At 38.4% G+C, this 20,617-nt stretch overlaps 1 protein-coding gene across 1 annotated transcript in view; it reads right to left on the reverse strand.

Moving 5' to 3' along the window:
• LOC149169253 (uncharacterized) overlaps positions 1-20,617 on the reverse strand; it is a 198,447-nt gene that overhangs the window by 141,511 nt on the left and 36,319 nt on the right. Inside the window, exon 2 of the mRNA XM_089428617.1 lies at positions 12,742-13,308. Coding sequence (XP_089284743.1) covers positions 12,742-13,308 — 567 coding nt within the window. The remainder of the gene's footprint in view (positions 1-12,741; positions 13,309-20,617) is intronic.

Below are 20,617 nucleotides of genomic sequence, written 5' to 3' on the forward strand. Positions count from 1 at the left end.
ATCAAGCAATGGGACAAAATGGTAAGTAAAATGAAAGCCAAATTTATGCCTAAAGACTATCAGTTAAATCTTTTCAAACAATTGCAAAATTTAAGGCAAAAAGGAATGTCTGTTAAGGAATACACAGAAGAGTTTTATAGATTGAGTATTAGAGCAGGACATGCAGAAGATGACATGGAGAAGGTAGCTAGATATATCAATGGCTTAAGGTATGACATCCAGGATGAGATCAGCTTGTTGAGTCTAAAGACTATTGAAGATGCCTATCAAGCAGGTTTGAAGGCAGAAGAGAAGATGTTGAGAAAACAGACTCAGAGGAATAGAGGAAGAAGCTCAGTAAGAGGTAGAGGAACTACCAGACCAAGGGGACAACAGCATCAACATGAAGCAAGCAGCTCAAGTAGCAGACCACCACAGAGGGAGATTTTAACAGAGGAAGATTTGCACCCAGAGGAAGAGGCCGAGGAAGAGATGTTCGGTGTTATACATGTGGAGAATGGGGACATGTGTCATGGGACTGTCCTCATAATAAACCAGCAAGTCAGAGGAATGTGAATGTGGCTAAGGCAAAGCCAGAAACACCTATACTTATGGAAAAGGAAGAACCCCCTAAAGTAGGAGAATCCCTGTTATTGAGAAGGACCTTGCTTAAGACAAAGAAGGAGATTGAAGAACCAGCTTAGAGGAAGAGTTTGTTCAGAACTACATGCAAATCTAAAGGTAAATGTTGTAAAGTGATAATTGACAGTGGAAGCACTGATAACCTTGTTTCTACAAAGATGGTGGACAAGCTAGGGTTGGTAAAGACAATACACCCTACTCCTTATAGAGTGTCATGGTTACAGAAGGGACATCCAATTATTGTGACAGAACAATGCAAGATTGAGATACAAATTGGTACTTATAAAGATGTGATATTATGTGATGTAATGCCCATGGATGTATGCCATGTATTACTAGGAAGATCGTGGAAATTTGATCGAAAAGTTATTCATGATGGGAGGAGAAACACTTATACTCTGGAGAAGGATGGAACTAAACATACACTACTGCCACTGAAGGATGAAGCTGACAAAGGAGCACTTGAAAACAGTGTTATGTTGATGAGTGGGAAGGAGTTGTTACAAGAGGTTGAAAAGGGTGAAGAAATGCATTTTGTTGTCATAGGGAGACCTAAGGTAATTTTGACTTCCACAAACTTAGATGATTTACCTGAAGAAATCAAAACTTTGTTGAATGATTTTGCTGATATTGTTGTGGATGAGTTACCAAATGCATTGCCACCGATCAGGAGTATTAGTCATCATATTGATCTAATACCAGGAGCAAGTTTTCCAAACAAAGCAGCATACAGATTAACTCCTCAAGAGAATGCAAAAGTTGGAAGACAAGTGCAGGAGCTGATGGATAAGGGGCTAATCAGAGAAAGTCTTAGTCCATGTGTTGTACCAACAGTACTCAGTCCAAAGAAAGGAGGTGAATGGCAAATGTGTACAGATTCCAGAGCTATAAACAAGATCACTATCAGGTATAGATTTCCTTTACCACACATGGATGATTTGATGGATTGTTTGAGTGGATCCAAATATTTTACTAAAATAGATTTGAAGAGTGGATATCATCAAATAAGAATTCGAGAAGGCGATGAATGGAAGACTGCATTTAAAACAAACAATGGGTTGTATGAGTGGTTAGTGATGCCTTTTGGACTCACTAATGCACCTAGCACATTCATGAGATTAATGAATGAAGTCTTGAAGGAATATGCAGGCAAGTTTGTTATTGTTTATCTTGATGATATTCTAGTTTTTAGTAAAAGTAAAGAAGAACATCTAGAGCATCTTAAGTTGGTTCTAAGAACTCTGCAGAAAGAGAAACTACTGATAAACCTGAAGAAATGTAGTTTCATGAAGGAAGAATTGATTTACTTGGGATTTGTAGTTTCTAAAGAAGGATTGAAGATGGATCCAGAGAAAGTCCAAGCAATTTGGAACTGGCCTATTCCCAGAAATATATTTGAGGTAAGGAGCTTCCATGGTCTTGCAAGTTTTTACAGAAAGTTTATCAAAGGATTTAGTCAGATTTGTGCACCAATTCTTGAAACAATTAAGGAGATCAATCAGCCATTCGAGTGGATAGAAGCAGCAGACAGAAATTTTAAATTGTTGAAGAAGAAAATCACAGAGAAACCAGTTTTGGCTTTACCTGATTTTGAAAAGGTATTTCAAGTTGAAACAGATGCTAGTGGAGTTGCAGTTGGTGCAGTTTTGAGTCAGGAACAGAGACCAATAGCATACTTTAGTGAGAAATTGAATGAAGCTAAGAAGAAGTATTCTTCTTATGATAAAGAGTTTTATGCTATTGTTCAAGCCTTGAAAAAATGGAGACATTATTTGCTACCAAAGGAATTCATATTGTATTCAGACAATCATGCCTTACAATTCATCAATAACCAGCCGAAATTGAACCAGAAACATGCCAAGTGGGTAGAATTTTTGCAAAGCTTTACTTTTGTGATAAAACACAAGAGTGGTAAGTCAAATAAAGTCGTTGATGCATTGAGCAGGGTAAGTTTTATTGTGCAAGAATTCAAAGTGGGTGTTGTAGGATTTGAAGAAATGGTTGAAATGTACAAAGATGATGCAGATTTCAAAGATATCTATGCAACAGTTCAGAATCCAATAGTTCATAACAAAAGTCAGTGGATGGACTATCTCATTCAAGGAGGCTTATTGTTTAAAAGCAACAAGTTGTGTATTCCCAAATGTTCTATGAGGGAAAACATAATAAAGGAGAAACATAGTGGAGGATTATCTGGTCACTTTGGACAAGATAAAACCTTTGCTCAGGTGAATGCTTTTTATTATTGGCCAAAAATGCAGACTGATGTTAAGAAATTTGTTGAGAAGTGCAGGATATGTCAGCATGCTAAAGGAAGGAGCCAGAATACAGGATTGTACCAACCATTGCCAATACCAGACCAACCATGGGATGCAATTAGCATGGATTTTGTTTTGGGCTTACCTAAAACTCAAAGGGGAATGATTCTATTTATGTTGTGGTAGATAGATTTTCCAAGATGGCACATTTCATTGCTTGTAAGAAGACTAGCTAATCTATTTTTTTCAGAAATTGTAAGATTACATGGATTGCCTGTAAGTATTGTGTCTGATAGAGATACAAAGTTTGTAGGGCATTTTTGGAGAACTCTTTGGAAGAAATTGGGAACTAACCTCAGTTTTAGTTCAACATACCATCCTCAAACAGATGGACAGATCGAAGTAGTAAACAGGAGCTTGGGAAACATATTGAGAAGTTTAGTGTATCAAAATCCTAAGCAGTGGGATTTAGCACTAGCTCAAGCTGAATTTGCTTATAACGATACTCCAAACCGAAGTATTGGAATGAGTCCATTTCAGATTGTTTTTGGAATGAATCCAAGAGGTGTGTATGAGCTCAGAAATTTGGGTAAACAGGAGACAAGAAGTGCAAAAGCTGAAGAGTTTGCAGAGCAGATGCAGAGACTACAAGAAGATGTCAAAGGCAGATTGCAAGAAAGCAACAGCAAATACAAACAGAGGGTAGATATGAAAAGAAGAGAGAAAGAATTCCAAGTGGGAGATTTAGTGATGGTGTATTTGAGAAAAGAAATATTTCCTGCTACGACTTACAATAAACTGAAAATGAAAAAGATAGGACCATGTAGAATTAAAAGAAAGTTTTCAAGTAATGCTTATGAAATTGAGTTGCCAGAAGGGATTGGAATATCACCTATCTTCAATGTTGCAGATTTGTATCCATACAAAGAGGCAGAGACAGAGCTACAGGAGGAAACTACAGGAGATGAAGTTCAAACTGTGAACTGGGAAGAACAAATGCCAAAGACAACTAAGAAAGAAGTGGAAGTTGTTTTGGAGAAAAGAGTATCCAAAAGAACCAGAGGACAGACTTATTTCCAATATCTAGTCAAATGGAAAGGACAGCCAGTGGAGGATGCTAGCTAGTTGACAACAGCAGAATTGCAGAAGTATGGAGTAAGTCCTGAAAGTTTGAAGGACGATTCTTTTCTTCCCCGGGAGTCTGAGGCAGCACATTCGGACTTAGCCAGCAATGTGAAAGATTGTTCACATGTTGTGGCTAAAGAAGTTGAATTTCATTGACCTGATTGGTCAAAAGTCAGTTTTACTGAGAGGGTTTGATCTCTCAAGAAATGAGTTGCATTTCATTATTGTAATAGTTAGAAATTGTCTTATTTTAGGTTCAAAGATAAGTTGTTAGCATAGGTGTGAGTTAGAGCTAGGAATTAGAAGATTTGCTGTTAGATTGATTAAAAATAGAGATTGAGTTGTTAGACATAGTTAGAGTGATATCCGATTGATAAAAGGAAAGAAAAATGTAATGAAAAGAGAGAGGATTGAGGAAAGGATTGAGTGGAGCAAAAACAAGAATAGTGTGTGGATTTCATATGAAACAGAGGTCTTTTATTTTGTTGTAATCAAGCCCAACGCTGAGACTCTATAACTCTTTTATTATGAATAAATTGTTGTTGTGCGCTTGATTACATATACAGCCTGTGGAAATGCTCAAGTGCTTTGTTTTCTTTATATTCGGGCAAAGTGTTATTTCCTTTGTTTTTCTATGTTTATGCCTAAATCACAGAATGGACAGAAGTCGGAGGCTTTTTATATAAATCTTATTGTTTGATCAGCTTTAATCTTGACCATTGGATCACCGATATCGGGTCGTCGGAGTTTATTACATCGTTTTGGTCCCGCAAGCGAGAACCCTGATTTACACTAAAAATCAGCGCAAAACAAAGATCAGATCCAATTCCGGACGTGACATATTATTGACGGGAGCCTATACCTTATCGGGTCCGAAACACTAATCGGATCGGCACTTTGAAGTGCAAGGAATCTAGACAGCGAGCATTGCAATTTGCGATCGGTTGATTCAATCGTGGTCGTTAGATCATGAACTAATCGCAACCGTTGGATCACGAAAGCGGTCACGCTACAGTGAATGGTATTTCAAGCGCCTTAAAGGTTGTAAGCTGTTTTGAAGGGTCGACACCCGATCCCATTGAACCTTTGACACGTAACTGCGGAGGAGATATAAAAATCGTTTATCGGGCGATTAACCCCCGGCTTATTATCTCACCCGAAATCTCCAACAACCGTCAGATCTCACAGATCCAGATCGACGGTCACAAAGGATCAGCGCGTTGACTTTTGGTGTACGACGAGCACATCCATTTAAAAAGGCAAATTTCATTATTTTTGGTTGTTTTCAAAGGAATTCCGATATAAAAGGGAAAAGGTCAGGTTATATTTAAAAGGGAACCGCGGGGTGGGGTGATTATTTGGGTTTTCGTGAATTTTGCTTCCGCCTATGTCAGAGAATAATCTCGACAATAGTACCTCTCTACTCGGAAGTAGATATTCTGACTAAAACCCCGGATGAACACTCCAACAACTCCCAGCTCCAATCTGCCCCATGAAAACCCCAGCGTCTGCCTCTGGGGAATGCAACAGCCATTCCTGGCCCTGCGTCAGCCCAATAACCCCTGCGTCAACCTCTGGAGGCACTGCGTCAACCTCTAGAGCCTCTGCGTCACCCACACTAGCTCTCTGAGGCACTGCACAGCTCTTAGCTACCTCTGCATGGGCCCTAGCTGGCTCTACGTGGCCTCTAGCTGGCTCTGCATCCCTCTCTCTCGGCGTCTGTGCTAATCCTCCTGGTACTATCTCTCTACCTCTCTGCTTCTGTATTCACTGCCCCTCGCTGCTGATCACTAATTCTATCTCTCTTAGCAAACCCCTCTCTAGAGAATAGAATGACTAATCACTCTGGTGTATTCTCAAAGTGACCCTCAAGCCTCCTCTTATACTCTTTTCGTTGATAGATCAACGACTGAGATTAAGTCCCTTATCAACGGCTAAGATTAGATCTGGCTTGATCCATGACTTTTAGACCATTCTAACACAATTTTATATTAATTCACATTAATACTTTAATTTCCCTAATTTTAGACTTAGGGACTCCATTAAAAATATTAATTATTTTAATATCTCCCAAATTGTTTAGAATCTGCCCAAACCCTTTCTGGGTATTGGAGATCTCATGTGCCTTAGCCTCTCCACCAATTTTCGTGGCTAGAGCACATCTAATGCTACCTGAAATCAACACTAACTTGCAGGGAGTCTTTGGTCTTAGGTTGGATATCTCATTTTGAATTGATTCAATAAGAAGAGAATTGTTGGGTTTTTGTTAAATTTCGATGATGTGTTCTTTGCTTTGAACAATTACTTCAATGTTTGATATTAGCCCATTTACAATTCTAATTTAATTCCATTAGTAAAATTGCAATAAATTCAAAGGTCGTGATTCTTCTGAGCTCTGGTTCATATGGTCAAGTTTTGAAAACCCGTCAATAGATTTTTGAAGAGGCTTGACAAAACTATGCTATCAAACAAAATCATCTTTTTCTTGCATTGTAGCATAGGAAAACTAATGTGTTGATGCTTTGAGAGAATTCACATTCAAAAGACACACTTCCTACTTTATGGCTCACACCTGCAACACCCCAATTGTGTGAGGTCTATTAAAAGGGTGTGGAATTATTGTTGAGGCTCACGGAAAATGTGGAATGCATTACTTGGTGGGGACTAGGATATCCTATTAACTAGGTTAAAGATTGTTGCATGGCTACAGGAGGTAAGCATCACAACATTCTTAAAAGGATGAACTTGAGCAGTCTAACCAGAAGATTCAGTTCAGCCCTTGCAATGAAGAATTCCAAACTCAAGAAGCCAAACTATGATATTTCTTAAAAGTGGTTGAATTTGTCATGTAAAAGGAGCTCAGCTTCAAGCTAAATTACGCTAGATCAAATCAGGCAATAAACAACAAAAGCCTTTTTTCAAGGCCTTGGCCTCCAAGAAAATTGTTGAAACGATAGCATCCCTCAAATCAAAATATCACATCACAAAGGAAGAAGATATCGAGAAGCAATTTGTGTGTCACTTATAGGACTATTTCTCAATCTCAAGGGATGAATAAAGACCATAGGGTGCTCATGCAGACATACCTTGATGTTTTACCATGTTGCCATTCCCTCAACATGGCATGAGAGGATAAGGTTGACAATTTCCCTAATGGAAATGGTCGATGATAAGACTACACAACTTAACATAATATTGTGTGAGTTCTACCATGCCCATGGTGTTGAAAACCGGCCTAGTCCAAACCAAAACCAATCAAACCATCCAGCTAGACAAGCCCGAGGTCAAACTAGCCACCAACCCAAACTGGAGGACCGATTTGTACCGGATTGAAACAAACTGGTCCACAGCAACTGATCTTGTCTTAAACAAGTCACGTTGTAAAAACCTAACTTCTACACCCTAAACATATAACCTAACTCCTAAACCCTAGCAATGTTGACAAACAATGGTAATCTTAAATTCTTAAAGTAAAGTTAACAATTCATTTATCTTTTATTTTACTTTAATTGACATTTCCTTGATCTTTACTTTTCCTTTATCTTTCAGTTTACTTTAGTTGACATTTCCTTAATCTTTACTGAAGTAAAATGAAAGATAAAGGAATTGTCAACTTATACTTAAATTTTTAACATTACCATTAATTGTTCTAGGATGTTTGAGAGTGGTTCCAACCTTATCAAACTTCATATGGAGAAAGTAGAATTCATATCATACTCAAAATCCAAGAGACTTAACGATTTTCAAGATTTTAGGCTTGGTAGGATTGCAACATTTTCGTTGAATCCTATCATATATGAGGGTATGGGATTAGTATTTAATCAAGAGCACCAAGCCCTTTATCTACCTTGATGTTGATGGTCTTGATTGTTAAACCTCTTTGATGTTGGTGGTATTGATCACTGAACTCCTCTGCCATGGCCTTAATAAAAATGTACCCTTCAGTCAAACCAAAATCATTGGTTAGACATTGTTACTTTTCCTTTCAACAAGGGTACCCTACCAAAATTTTAGTCGAGCAAAGTAGTTTGTGGCATGGCATAGCCTTCCTTTATGATCTGGTTGCATTTTGATTTTCAATGCTTTTACATTTCCCAAGGCAATTCACATTGTTTGAGGGATTTCACATATATCAAGGCATTGGTTACACCTCCCAAGCATTGTTGGCACTATTTGGCACACATGGACATCCTCTTAACATGTCACGTGGAGGATCGTTGAACATTGTCCTTATTGGTCACTTCCGAGCTGATTTCCACATGACTTGAGGGCAGATTTGCACTTAAGACAGTTGTTGCACCAGTTTTCCCAAGTTGGGTTTTTCGGGGACATTTGTCCAAAAATAATTGTGTTATATTTTATGTGTGTGTGCTAGCATTTCTCAGCTTCCAGCGTTTTATTTTTTCCGCAGAATTTCTTTTGTGAAGGTTGCAATGTGTTTATTTCGATATTTGTCGTAGCAGATAAATTGTTAAATTAATTAAAAATTAGGAGAAATAATACCAGTTGCTGCAATAAGATTCTAGTTTTGGGAATTTTCACATGGTATTAGAGCGCAGTTGATCAGCCGAGAGCTCAAAGGTGAAGGAAGGAATTTCGTTGTGCAGTGAGAGCAACAAGCCAAAATTCCCAGGAGCAGCGCAGTCCTTTGCCAGGCAAGGCGAGTTACTCAAGGAAGTTCGATTTTTCTAAGCGGAGAGGTAGAAAAAATTCAATTTTCCACATCGAGTGACTCTGGAGGCAAAGGCAGCAACTCAGATTTTTTCATAGGGCAGATTCCAGGCTAACGCAGAGGCTTTTGCAATGGTTCGCTAGAGCAGCGCCAACATCGGGTGAAAGAGAGAAGAGCACACACAAAGGGAAAATTTCTCTCAGGGAACTTCTAGTCTCAAGAAGTTCGATTTTTCCTTGCAGATTGGCAATAGTTGTGAGCAGATCTTCTCACTCCAGAAGGGAGTGCGAGTAGCAGAGCAGCAGCCAAGCAGAAGGAAAGAGGGAGTTTTCGACAGTTCGTTGAGATGGCCACTGCAGGGCTTCGTGATCAGGATAGGTTGGATGGAGCTTCCAACTATGTCATCTAGAAGGCTAGGATGTCCTTCCTTCTAGATGAATATGGCCTGAAAGCCTACATTGATAATGTAGTGGTAGTTCCCCAGGATGCAGATCAACAGAAGGAATACAAGAAAGAGATGGCGCGAGCGAAGCGATTGATCTTGGAAGGAGTCTGGGATCATATAGTTGGCAAAGATACTGCCAAACAAATGTGGGATTCTTCCTCCACATTATACCAGGGAACTTCCGAGCAGCAGAAGATGTTTCTTGAGGAAACGCTGAGATGCATCCAAATGTAAAAGGGGGAAGGCATAGATCCCTTCCTTACCAAGATTTAGTAGGTCCAAGACCAGCTGTCAGTTGTTAGGGCAGCACCTCAACCCACGGAGCTAGTGCAATTGGCACTCAACAGTGTCTCAGAGGATTGTCAAGTCTTTGTCCAAAGCATATTAGGCAGAGATAGGCTACCAAAGTGGGATAGGATGTGGGTTGATTTGCAGCAAGAGGAGTTGAGATGAGCTCTGTTAAAGAGCTCCATCAGTGGTAGCAACAACAGCAGATCGAAGGTGGTGAAGGAGGAGGAGAATGTGGCCCTCGCATCAAAGGGTCCCAGTCAGGGGCAGGGGGAGCAAAGGAAGAAGGACCTGTCAAAGGTCAAATGCTTCAGGTGTGGTGAACTTGGTCACTACAGTACCCAGTGTCCTCTCAAGAAGAAGGACAAGGAGGAGAAGTAAGACCAGCAGGCAGCCTCAGCAGAGATCAACAGGTTGTCCTCCAGGTTGGAGGAAGACTTCGCTATGATGGCCCACATACCTCTAGGAGTGAGGTGGGGTGACTTGGAGTTGTAGCCCCAGAGAGCTACAAAGATTGGGCAGGGTCCTTGAGGAGTCCACCTCATGGATCATTACCTTGCTACAGGGGCCCACAATATTCAGTAGTAGGATGGATCAATGGCAGTTGATGCAGTCAGTACCAGAGTGACAATTGCAGACTAGTAGCAGTCAGATATTGAGGAGCACAGTGCAGTGTTGACAGCAAAGCAAGTGGCTCAGTGCAAAGTTGGCAGCAGCGCAGATTCTTCAGTGACAGTGCAGATGCTAGTAGCAATCAGAGACTCGGAGACAGATGCATCATATTGAACACAGTTGATTCAGTATTTTGGATGCTTTTCAGTTGCAGATGTTGCAGTTGCAGCAGCAACAGATGAGAGGGAGTTGCAGTGTTGGCAGCAGTATGGCAGCGTCAGCAGCAACACAAATGCAGCATATATCAAAGTTGCGCAGTGGTTGGTGGGCAGTATGGCCAGACATCAGCAGCGTGACAGGAGATGATGCAGAGACAGGGTGTTGTGGCAAGGAGTGCAGCACTAGAACACATTCCTCGCTAAGAGGGAGGGATGTGCTCTAGCCGCGAAACTTGATGGAGAGGCTAGAATACGTAAGATCTCCAAAACCCAGAGATCGTTTTTGGAAATTCTGCCTAGAAGTGTCTCAATAGGGGCCTGCCATGTGGTACCTTCGTGGTCCATTATACAAGAAATAAGAATCCTTCCCAAGTTCACATAGAAATTTTCTATCCATGTCTCTATGCCACCCATGCATTTAGCAAGTTCTCCAATTGTTGCAATCATATATTAATTTGTTTACAAATGATGGGTTAAATAGTCTTCTCATTTTTCTTTTTTAAAAAAATGAACGGAAAAGGTCATTAATACAATATCATAGTGAGCAAAGAACTTTGTTTCAAGGCCCTCCATTTGCACTTAAGTTTTCAAAGATATTTCATGTGAAAATTCTTATATTTATTTTAATAAACACTAAGGTTGAATTCTCCAAATGTCAGTTGGTAGATCCACATTGGTTGTCACTGTAAAAGAATCCAAAAAAAGGAAAGTGAGACCACCAAAGGAAAGAAGATGGCAATCACAACAATGGAGAGAATACCGCTAGAGCTAAAGGAAAAATGTGGAAATGTAATATATAAGAAAACAAACTTACAAAATAGTGGTGAAAAAGAAAGGTAAGGAATTAGAACAAACATTAACCAAAAAAAAAACGAACGATGGAAAAACATACGGAGAGTGGAGTTGGAAGTTGAGGACAAGACTAAGAAAAGACAATAAAAGATAGAAAAAGAGTCTCGAGGGCAATACTCAACAAAGTTGAATGGGCATAGCAAAAGAGTTATCAACATATCAGGTTCCCACCAAATGAGCAGATTGGCACTCTAATACCTCTCGAGTCTCAAGGCAAGCCCTCAATGTAACATAAAAAAAATGTAATTATAGCATGATGAACTATCTTGCAGGTCATGGGCAACTTGCACACATCACATATATAAGACAAATGTGTCCATGCACATTATGAGCACACCTTGCAGGCCCGAAAAGCACGCACACACACACACACACATATATATGGGTAGGACTGTTGATCAACATCTCTGCAATATGTACTAATGTACTACTATCAAGTTCATAGCAAAAGTTTACAACTTTACATGATACTATCAGTTTCGATATATACAATGCACATAAGTTAATTTCAGCTACCATACATTATGCACAGATCTGAAACACCCATGTTACACACAAGGCCATCTTGATTTAGCATGAGAAATTTATAAAAAGAGCCAACTGCACCCACTCGTAGATTACATGAGTGAGATCATGCGGCATGCCTACAGATAGTGTTATTCCTGTGGTTCATTTTGCAGCTAGGTGAAGTAGATACTTTGATGATTTGAAGTTGACCAACTGCAAGTACATATATTCAGTGTGATGATCCAAACAAGTTGTGTGAGTATATTAGGTTAACTCAAATAGAGGTATGTCAATTTTGAAAAAGTTCTAGAATTTAAACTTTCTTTTTAGTAAGTATGAAAATGTTGGTCAATGGGTTGACCATGGCTCATCAGCAGAAAAATTACATGTTCATTCAACTGAAACAGGAAAGCGGATAGTTTGTATTTCACTTCTGCTTCACACATTTCTATACTATATAATTTCAATTGAATTTGCTTGTGATGTTTACCATAATGATAGAATTGGTTCATTGCGAGTTATTATTGCTTTTTGGCATTCTCAACCTTAATCCTCTCTTTCAGATTTTCTTTGTTTCTCAAACGAAATTTTCTCTTGACAAAGAATCTTTAGGAAGAACCACCAACACACGCCTAGGAAGATTTTAAAAATCAGAGATACCTTCAATAGCATGCAAAAATATCTTACGTTTTACCATTATTGCCCCTTAACCTACTATAACATTTAGTACTAAATATGCACTCTTATAACACAATCTCAACTGGAAATAGAGACTGTTTACCATGATTACCCCTCGTTCATCATTATTGCTCACTCCACCTACTACAATGTTTACTATTAAATATGCACTCTTATAACACAATCTTCCCTGAACAATAGAGATTGTATTCAATAGAACAGTATTTGAAAAAATAACTCACACGTTATTCTTCATAGTTTAATTTGCACCCTTAAAAACCAACACTACCTTTCCAATTCAACATAGATGTGAAGTTGGTTAATAAGATAACCAAACTCTCAACATGAGGTAACTTATTTAAGGAAAAATGCATTTTGATAATAAGAGATCAATTGAAAGTATGAAAACCATCTAATCTGATGCAATTAGTAAGATAGCAATGGAAAGTGATCCACTGAACAAACCTGGCTCTCTCAACCATGACTTCATAGTTTAAATCTTGGCAGTGAGCAGAGACAAGGGTAAGCCAATGCTTATATCGCTTCCATGATGATAAAACCAACTGCCACATCTCCTTGCCCACTAAACCATCCTGTGGTTCAATCATCCATGTACAAGATCCATCTGAACTAAGGTGAGATGTGGCTGATGTACTTGATAGAGGTATCCCTTTAAGAGTACTCAAGTCTTTCATGCATGACCAATGGGACTGGAGAGATTTGCCTTTCTTCAAAAAGCATGTGTCCACATTACATGCAGGTGCACTTCCAAATTCTGCCAAGAGAACCCCGGCAAGACGATCGGCACGCTCTGAGAAAATTACTGGAAAAGCTTCATATACAATAGTCCAGTCGCGAGCTGTCATCTTGCAAATTAAAGAATGCAAGGACTTGGAGCTGTAATGGCAATCAGGTCCCCCAGCATCCCACCATGCATTTAAAGCAGATCTCATATGGTCGTAACCTTTTGAATAATAAGAAAATCTCCGTTTCATTTGAAAGTTCAGGATGCCACTTTTAATTTTAATCCATCTGCAAAACAAAACAAAAAATATATTTTTCTCATCTTAATTATGATTAGATGAAAGTTTTATTATAAAGAATGCTAAATTCTGTGAATAAGAACAAAGCATGATCAACCAAATATTCAACGATTAACCAATATTCTCATCAACAAATGCAACAACGTAGTAATGTCAAACATAGAGATAAATCAAGGCTACAGAAAACGGTACTATAAAGTCAGCCTTGATAGTTTTAACATAAAGAAAACATCAGAAACACAATATTTCAAAGATATATTTGTTCACTAACCTATCAAGAGTCATAAACACTAAGAAATTGAAGTAAATATCCAGCATTCTTGCCAAGTGATATATTTGTACAAGAGTATTGACTATCTACCCACAATTAGGCTACACTTTCGTTATTTGCTTCTTACATTCTGCCATTTCTTTTTAAATGGGTTGCTTCTACAAACAGCTCTAGGAACATTCCTATCAATTGGTTAGAAAAGGGAATGCCACTGAAAATGTTCCCAATTGATTCAAACTACTTCCTTTTCCAAAAAAAGGAGTACAGAACAGCTGCACATAAAGTTTCCTGCTGTGAATATGGATAGTGGGAGCCATATGAAATATTTCAAACATAATGACAAAAAGTGCACGGCTCAGTATTGTCATTGACAAAAATTGGCCACCAAACCAAGTCAATAACAATGCCCTTGAATTTTTGGCATATGCAATCATACTAAGAATTTCTTTTTAGTTTGACAGCTGGCAAATCATGCTTTATATCATGAGTCTTAAAAGGAGACTCTACCTTTGCACACACCCTTTTTTAAAAATATCCACCCCAGAATGGTAGTTTCCTCTACCTCACAAACAAAAAACCCTCATTAGTAAAACCATTTGTTTTTAAATAATGTTCTTTCATCCCATCATCTCACCAACAGTAAAACACTCTACAAGTGCATGACACTAGCTAATAAGCTATAGATGGATTTGATGTTTTGTTGTTTATTTGTAAGGGATCTTTTCTTTGATTGCTTCTTGTTCTTCGGAATAAGTTGAATGTCTATAAAAAAGACTATAACTTGTAATTCATGAAGGCATTGGGCTTGGAAAGTCATTTTATGTCTTTGCTCAATCCTTTATTTTTAGTTGTTGTCTATATTTATTGATTTTCCTTCTCTTTATTTTCAATTCCTTAACACCATTTGTTAGATAATCTATTTCTTACAAATCAATTTTAAAGGAATCAATGATGGATTGAAGGGTTGAAAGTGTCACCTCCTCTCTTCCACGGAGAGACCACAACGCTGATCCACACCCTTGATATACGCATTACATAAAATTTTGTATGGGTCTTAGGACATCAGGCTTCTAGGTTCCATAGTATCTTGAGACATTTGATACATCACAAGTTGGCAAGAATGTAGATCTATTCTTGGAAATTTTGCGTCCTAATGTTTTTATAGTGCTCTACTTCTCCATGGGCTTAAACCCACAATCCATTTTGCTTGATTAAAAACTTACTAGAGTTTGACCAGACAATTACTAGGACTAGGTTTTAATCAATTGCTTTAGTGTGGAAACATTGATAACCAAACCATTGTACAAAGTGTTTAAAGGCTAAGATGTGTGGGAGTATATGTTCAAATTCTCAAACTCAAACTTCTCCATTTGCCTAGAGTGGTTGTGATTCAAGGGATTTGGCCTACACCAAGAACCACAAACAGTTTGTTAATTGATGATTCAAATCTTCTATGGCAGCTAGAATATTGTGGAGGGATCCCACTAACTATCGAGGTTTTCCAATATTTGGACCAATGTTGCACAAAGCAGGGACGTTTTTTGGAAGCAAAGCGTTGGAAGCGTGATTTTTCAAAAATCTTTAGAAGCAAACCGTTTTCGAAGTGTCTATTATATATATATATATATATATATATATATATATACCAAAAACATCTATTTTATATATATTGAAAAAAACATCTAAAATACCAAATTAGTTGCAGAAGATATGAAAACATGCATATTTGTACATAAATCAAGATAGATATGGCATCCATAGTACATCAATGATTAATTATTCAAGCATCAACCATCTAGATTCTAGCAATTACAAACATACATCAAATTTTTAAGCATATCACAAATAATAGAAGGTAGAAACTTAGAAAGTATCAAAATTTTAAGCATATAATAGAAAGTAGACATTTAGAAGATAAAACATTCAAATAACTTATCTAGCAAGTGAGCAATTGTCAACATGAGTCATGACCAAATAATAATGTTTACAAAATAGGCCACCTGGCCACCACCAACTACACACTGAACTAGGAAGACTAAAAAGTTCAAATTCACAACACTAAAGTCTAACACTCTAATCTATCATCTATAGACTATGACAAAAAAAGTAGTGAACTGTGAATCTATCTACTAATCTCTCCTCCTTACACCACCACGACCACTACGTGAGCCTCCACGTGGTGGCAGTGAAGAAGATGGTTGGCCATGGAACTAAAGATGAAGCCCCTGTTGTTGTTGTTGAAGACTGGAACATGGGGACCATGGCACTGGATGGGGGTGTCATCTCAACACGATCATCATCATCCTGGATAAGAGCATCCTCCAATTGCTCTAAATGCAACACTCCATCCTCCAAATTGGCCTCCTCTGGATTTTTGTCCCAAACCTTAAAGTCTTTATTTTTCTTTGCCTCCTCACAATAATGGGACAACAATTGCAAGTTGTAATGAACATAAACCAAGCTCTCTACCCGATTTACATTTAACCTATTTCTTCACTCCTCCAAGCTCCTCCTCCTTCACTCCTCCAAGCTCTCATTTGCTCTATCCTCAAACCTCTCACAAATCTAATCTGAAAAGATTGTTATCTCCTCTCTTCTCCCAAGGTCCCTTCTCCTCCCTTCTCCAAGCTCAAGCCAAAGATGCAAGAATGAGGAAAAGACAGGGAGAAGAGGCCTTTTAACCTCATCTTCCCTTTCCCCTAACTCACCCTAGGCCCCACTTAAACCACAGGTCAAGAAAATAAAAAATAGATAAAAAAAAGTCATCCGCAGAACCATGCGAGCAAGTTTTGGAACTACAGCGAAACCATGCCAAAACCATACTTCGGGCATGCGAATCTACAAACGGAACAGTCACAATTCTGCAAGTCCAAGAAGTGCATTTTTTCAAGCAAACAGCGGTTCCAAAATTCTGGTTTGCGATTCTGCCCATGAATCTGCACAGGCCACGGTTCTAGGTTCTAATTTGTGTGGGGGGTACAATTCTTGCAACATTGATTTGGACAAAAGAGTTTGTAGCATCAATAACAAATGATTAGCAGAATCTTGTGTAGGTAGGCAATGAAGGTTGAGGGGGACACATATGTTGAAAAATGTAACTAGTGTCGGTCTTCATAATTGTATTTGTCAAAAGAAAAGAAAAATATATATTTTTAAGGCATGGGTTTCATGCTTGGGTCAATGGTCAATAGGTCAAAGCACCCATTGTGTGCTCTAGGGTTTATATCTTGAGTCAAGGTCATAGTCATGATGTAAAAGACCCTTCATGGGCACCTTTAGTCAAAGAAGAAAAATTATTTCTATGTCAAAAGGGACTCCTCCACCAAGTCAATCCCTCTCCTACATGTCAGCCTACCTCTCCCATAGTTTTAAAAACCAGAGCCGGTGACCAGACCAGTGCACCTAATGAACCGAGTTTCATATCGGGACTAGTCAAGTCTAAATAAACTGGTTTTTAAAAAAATACATTAAATAATGATTTTTAATGAAAAAAAAAAACTATTTTTAAGATTTAAAACCATGATTCCAAGCCAATAGAGACAAAATATGCAAATTTTGCTCATTTATATACCATGTAAAGGTGAATATATCAAAATGGCACCGAGTGCAATACAATCATCGACAAAATACATAAGCAATGAGGCTCTAACTGGCCTATAAAGTCCAAAAACAACGCTACAAGCTATGAGGCCATTGGCCTACTACACGTCTACATGTATGATAATAGTGATCAGCATTATCACTTGAAACTTCTCATAAGTCATCATGATCAAACTCAGTTGGTTGAGTCTTGACTCGCAAACTTTGCAACTGCTTGAGTCACAAACTTCTCCATTGGTTCAGTGACTTGAGTCTCAAACTTCTGAAGGTATTCTGCCCTATTACTTCATTTGGTGCTCCACATGGCTTTACATGGCCTCCTATCCCAGCCAAGTGTTGCTTGAACCTGTTAATACCCCCTCCTTCAATAGATTTTTGGCAATATTTGCAGATCATTTTGCCATCAATCATATCACAATGAGCCCATGCAGTATCCTTGGCTTTTGGAGGCATGATGACTACTACTTAGCTCAAACTCTCTGTTGTTCCACTACTCCAGCAAAAACTCAACACTCTCCAAGCTCCCAATCAAACTCACAAAAACTCCAAATGAGATGTGTGAGGCAAATGAGGGGGGTGAGCTCCTTTTAAAGGCTTGGAGAGGGTGTTTTTGGAGGGAAACAACCCTTATTTTCCCTCCAAAACACCCTAGAAGCTTCCTAAATTGCGTTGCGTGGGTCCTCCGCGACCTTGGCAGCTAACCGGCCGGTTTGACCATAAACCAGTCGGTTCCATCCTAAACCGGTCGATTAGCACCGGTTTTTGTGGTTTTTGGGCGAAGTGAGGGGTCGAACCTGGTTTTTCTGCCAGTTTGACCCAGTCGGCTAATGAACCGGTCAGTTTGACCGGTTTCGGGTTTAAACTGGCCGATTTTTAAAACACTAACCTCTCCTACAAGTTGGCCTCAAAGGAGCCTCATTCTACTATATATACTCAAGCAACTCAACCTATTATGAAATACTCATATTCGATCTGCAATTTCAACCTAGAAAAAGAAGAGTCAAGTCAAGCAAAGAAGAAGGGAAGTCTGTCAAGCTATGGAGAACCGAAATTTTGATGTCACACATGATCTTGAAGCTGGTTACAGGGGCCGAGATTAAGAGATTGAGTTGCAGAAGTTGCAGGGAAGAAGAAGACAAGGATCTAGACTACTACTTGTGTTAAGGGTTGACTTGGTGGATGGAGTGAGTCTATGTCTTTGGTCAAAGGTCAAGAATGTCTCAATCTGATTTGAATCTACTAGTGGAAGAGTTTGACTGGGTTTTCCCCTTCATAGGGGTTTTTCCCTAGCTGAGCGCCTATATCTTGTGTTCTCTTGTTGTCTTTGAAATTTTGGCAATTGTCTTGATGATAATAATGTAATAACAAAGAAGAAGAAGAAATAACTAATCACAAGAAATTGTCAAGTAAAAGAGAAATCAAATTAATGAGAAGCCCTAACAATGTTGCCCTAGATTTCTCAACATGGTATCAGAGCTTGGTTCATTGGCATAAGGGCAGTTAGAAAGTCACAACAAGCAATAGAAGGCTTCAAGACAAGGGAGATAAGTGAGTTATAGAGGACTGAACTCCTACAGAAAAGAAGAACGAATTCTGGGCACATTTATAAGTGACTAGGCCGCAGACCTAAAATAGGAGATCAAAAGCTTGGAGGAAACTAAAGGCTCTGTTCCGAAGGACCGAGAGTCTAATCCACAAGCCTAAAGCAAGAAATACAATTTTTTGGGCATTTTCATTAGCCCTAGTCACTGTGATAAAACCACAGACCTACAAGAAAGAGTGAGGTTTATTCAAGAGCACAGAGGCTCTGTCCTAGAGGACCAAAGGGCTAATCTTGCAGCCCAACGAAGGTTGAGCTATCTGGAGAAGAGAATGAAGGTGTAAGGCTTCTCTATAAGGTCTGAAATCGTCATTTACGAGTCACTTATGTGAATATACCATCGTATACATCAGTCCTAAAAGGAGCGAGTTGGTTGAAGATCTTACAAGTTCATTTTGCATCCACAATCACTGTGGAAAGGAGTTGATCTCCTTCAAAATTTTGAGCATAAATATAAATTGGAAGCCCTAAAATTGGCCACCGTCACCTTCAGAAAGGAGCCGAAAATCTGAGCAAGGTTGAGTCCTCAAATTGATCTATCACCCTCCTTCACGTCATCATCTTAGAGCAAGCAATATATTGATCTTACAGTGATATGTCAAGTCAAGTTTGGTGGTAAAAATCCCTTGTTCTGATTCTGAGTATATAGACACACAATCTGATCCTAGACAAGGAGACAATAAGTCAACCTATGAAGCCTCCTCTCTTAAACATTAAAAGAATTTCAGTCTTGAAGGAAGAATCAAACTTATGCATCGTTGTCTATAACAATAAAAATAAAGTGTTTCTGACTCAAGCAAGGAAGAAGTCTTCAACAGTAAATGTGTCATGCACCAGCTCATGGAAGAACCCTTGAAGATTTCATCAAGATCAGGTAGCCATTGTTTTTATTCTTTTGTCTCATACGTCTAACATCATGTCTACAGTTTGCAAAAGGAGCAATAAGCTCAATGGAGTATCAAACAAAGGTATGTATGTCTTAAGGTATGTATAACTTGCTCATTTGTTAAATCTGATATCTTAAGGTTAGTTGATTGTATGATTGACAAAGATTGTTAATGTATAAGATAGAACTCACTCTCATTCAATTGGTACCCATCTCACAAATGTTTAGGATTTGTAAATAGTCCAAGATATATATCAATCATTGACAAGAATGAAATTAAATAATGTCTAGGAATTCATTCTCTAAAAGGTAATGGAAATCCTAATCACCATGCTAGTGTACTTGTATATTTTGATTATGCTTGTCAAGAAATATTGCATGTATATATTAAGAATGGTGACTTGGTAAATCAAATCCTTAAAGCACAAGTTGACAAATAAGGAGATGAACTATAAAGATGCTATCATATTTCAGAAATAGCCCTTCGTTAAGGAAATTACCAGGTTTGTAAAAGGGAACAACTCAAGGTACGTATAAAGATTTATAGTAAATCTTCTTCATATTACAAGGAGCAGTCATTTTGATCTTTAGATTGAATCTACTCTTATCACACTATCTCTTGTCTCATTATTGTTTATGGTTTGGTATTTGTTTGATGAAGAATAACACTATAATAATCTAAGTCAAAGAAGAACCTAATCTAAAGAAGTAAAAAGTATTCACAACCAGTTATCATACAAGAGAAATCACCTTATTCCTATGCCCTAGGTTTCTCAACATGGTATCAGAGCTAAGGTAACAATTCAAGGAAAGGCAACTCATCAAGAGACACTCAAGCATTCAAGGACCGAAACTCTAGAAGAGCATCAAAGCAGATCTAAAAGATCATCTCATCCTAAAAGCATTTTGAAGTCAAGATCTACAAGGAAGTGTCAAAACCA

This window comes from Pinus tabuliformis, chromosome 4_2 (genome assembly GCF_031772625.1).
Source record: "Pinus tabuliformis cultivar Carrire ecotype Pingquan chromosome 4_2, CPIR1, whole genome shotgun sequence".
Taxonomy (NCBI): Eukaryota; Viridiplantae; Streptophyta; class Pinopsida; order Pinales; family Pinaceae; genus Pinus; species Pinus tabuliformis.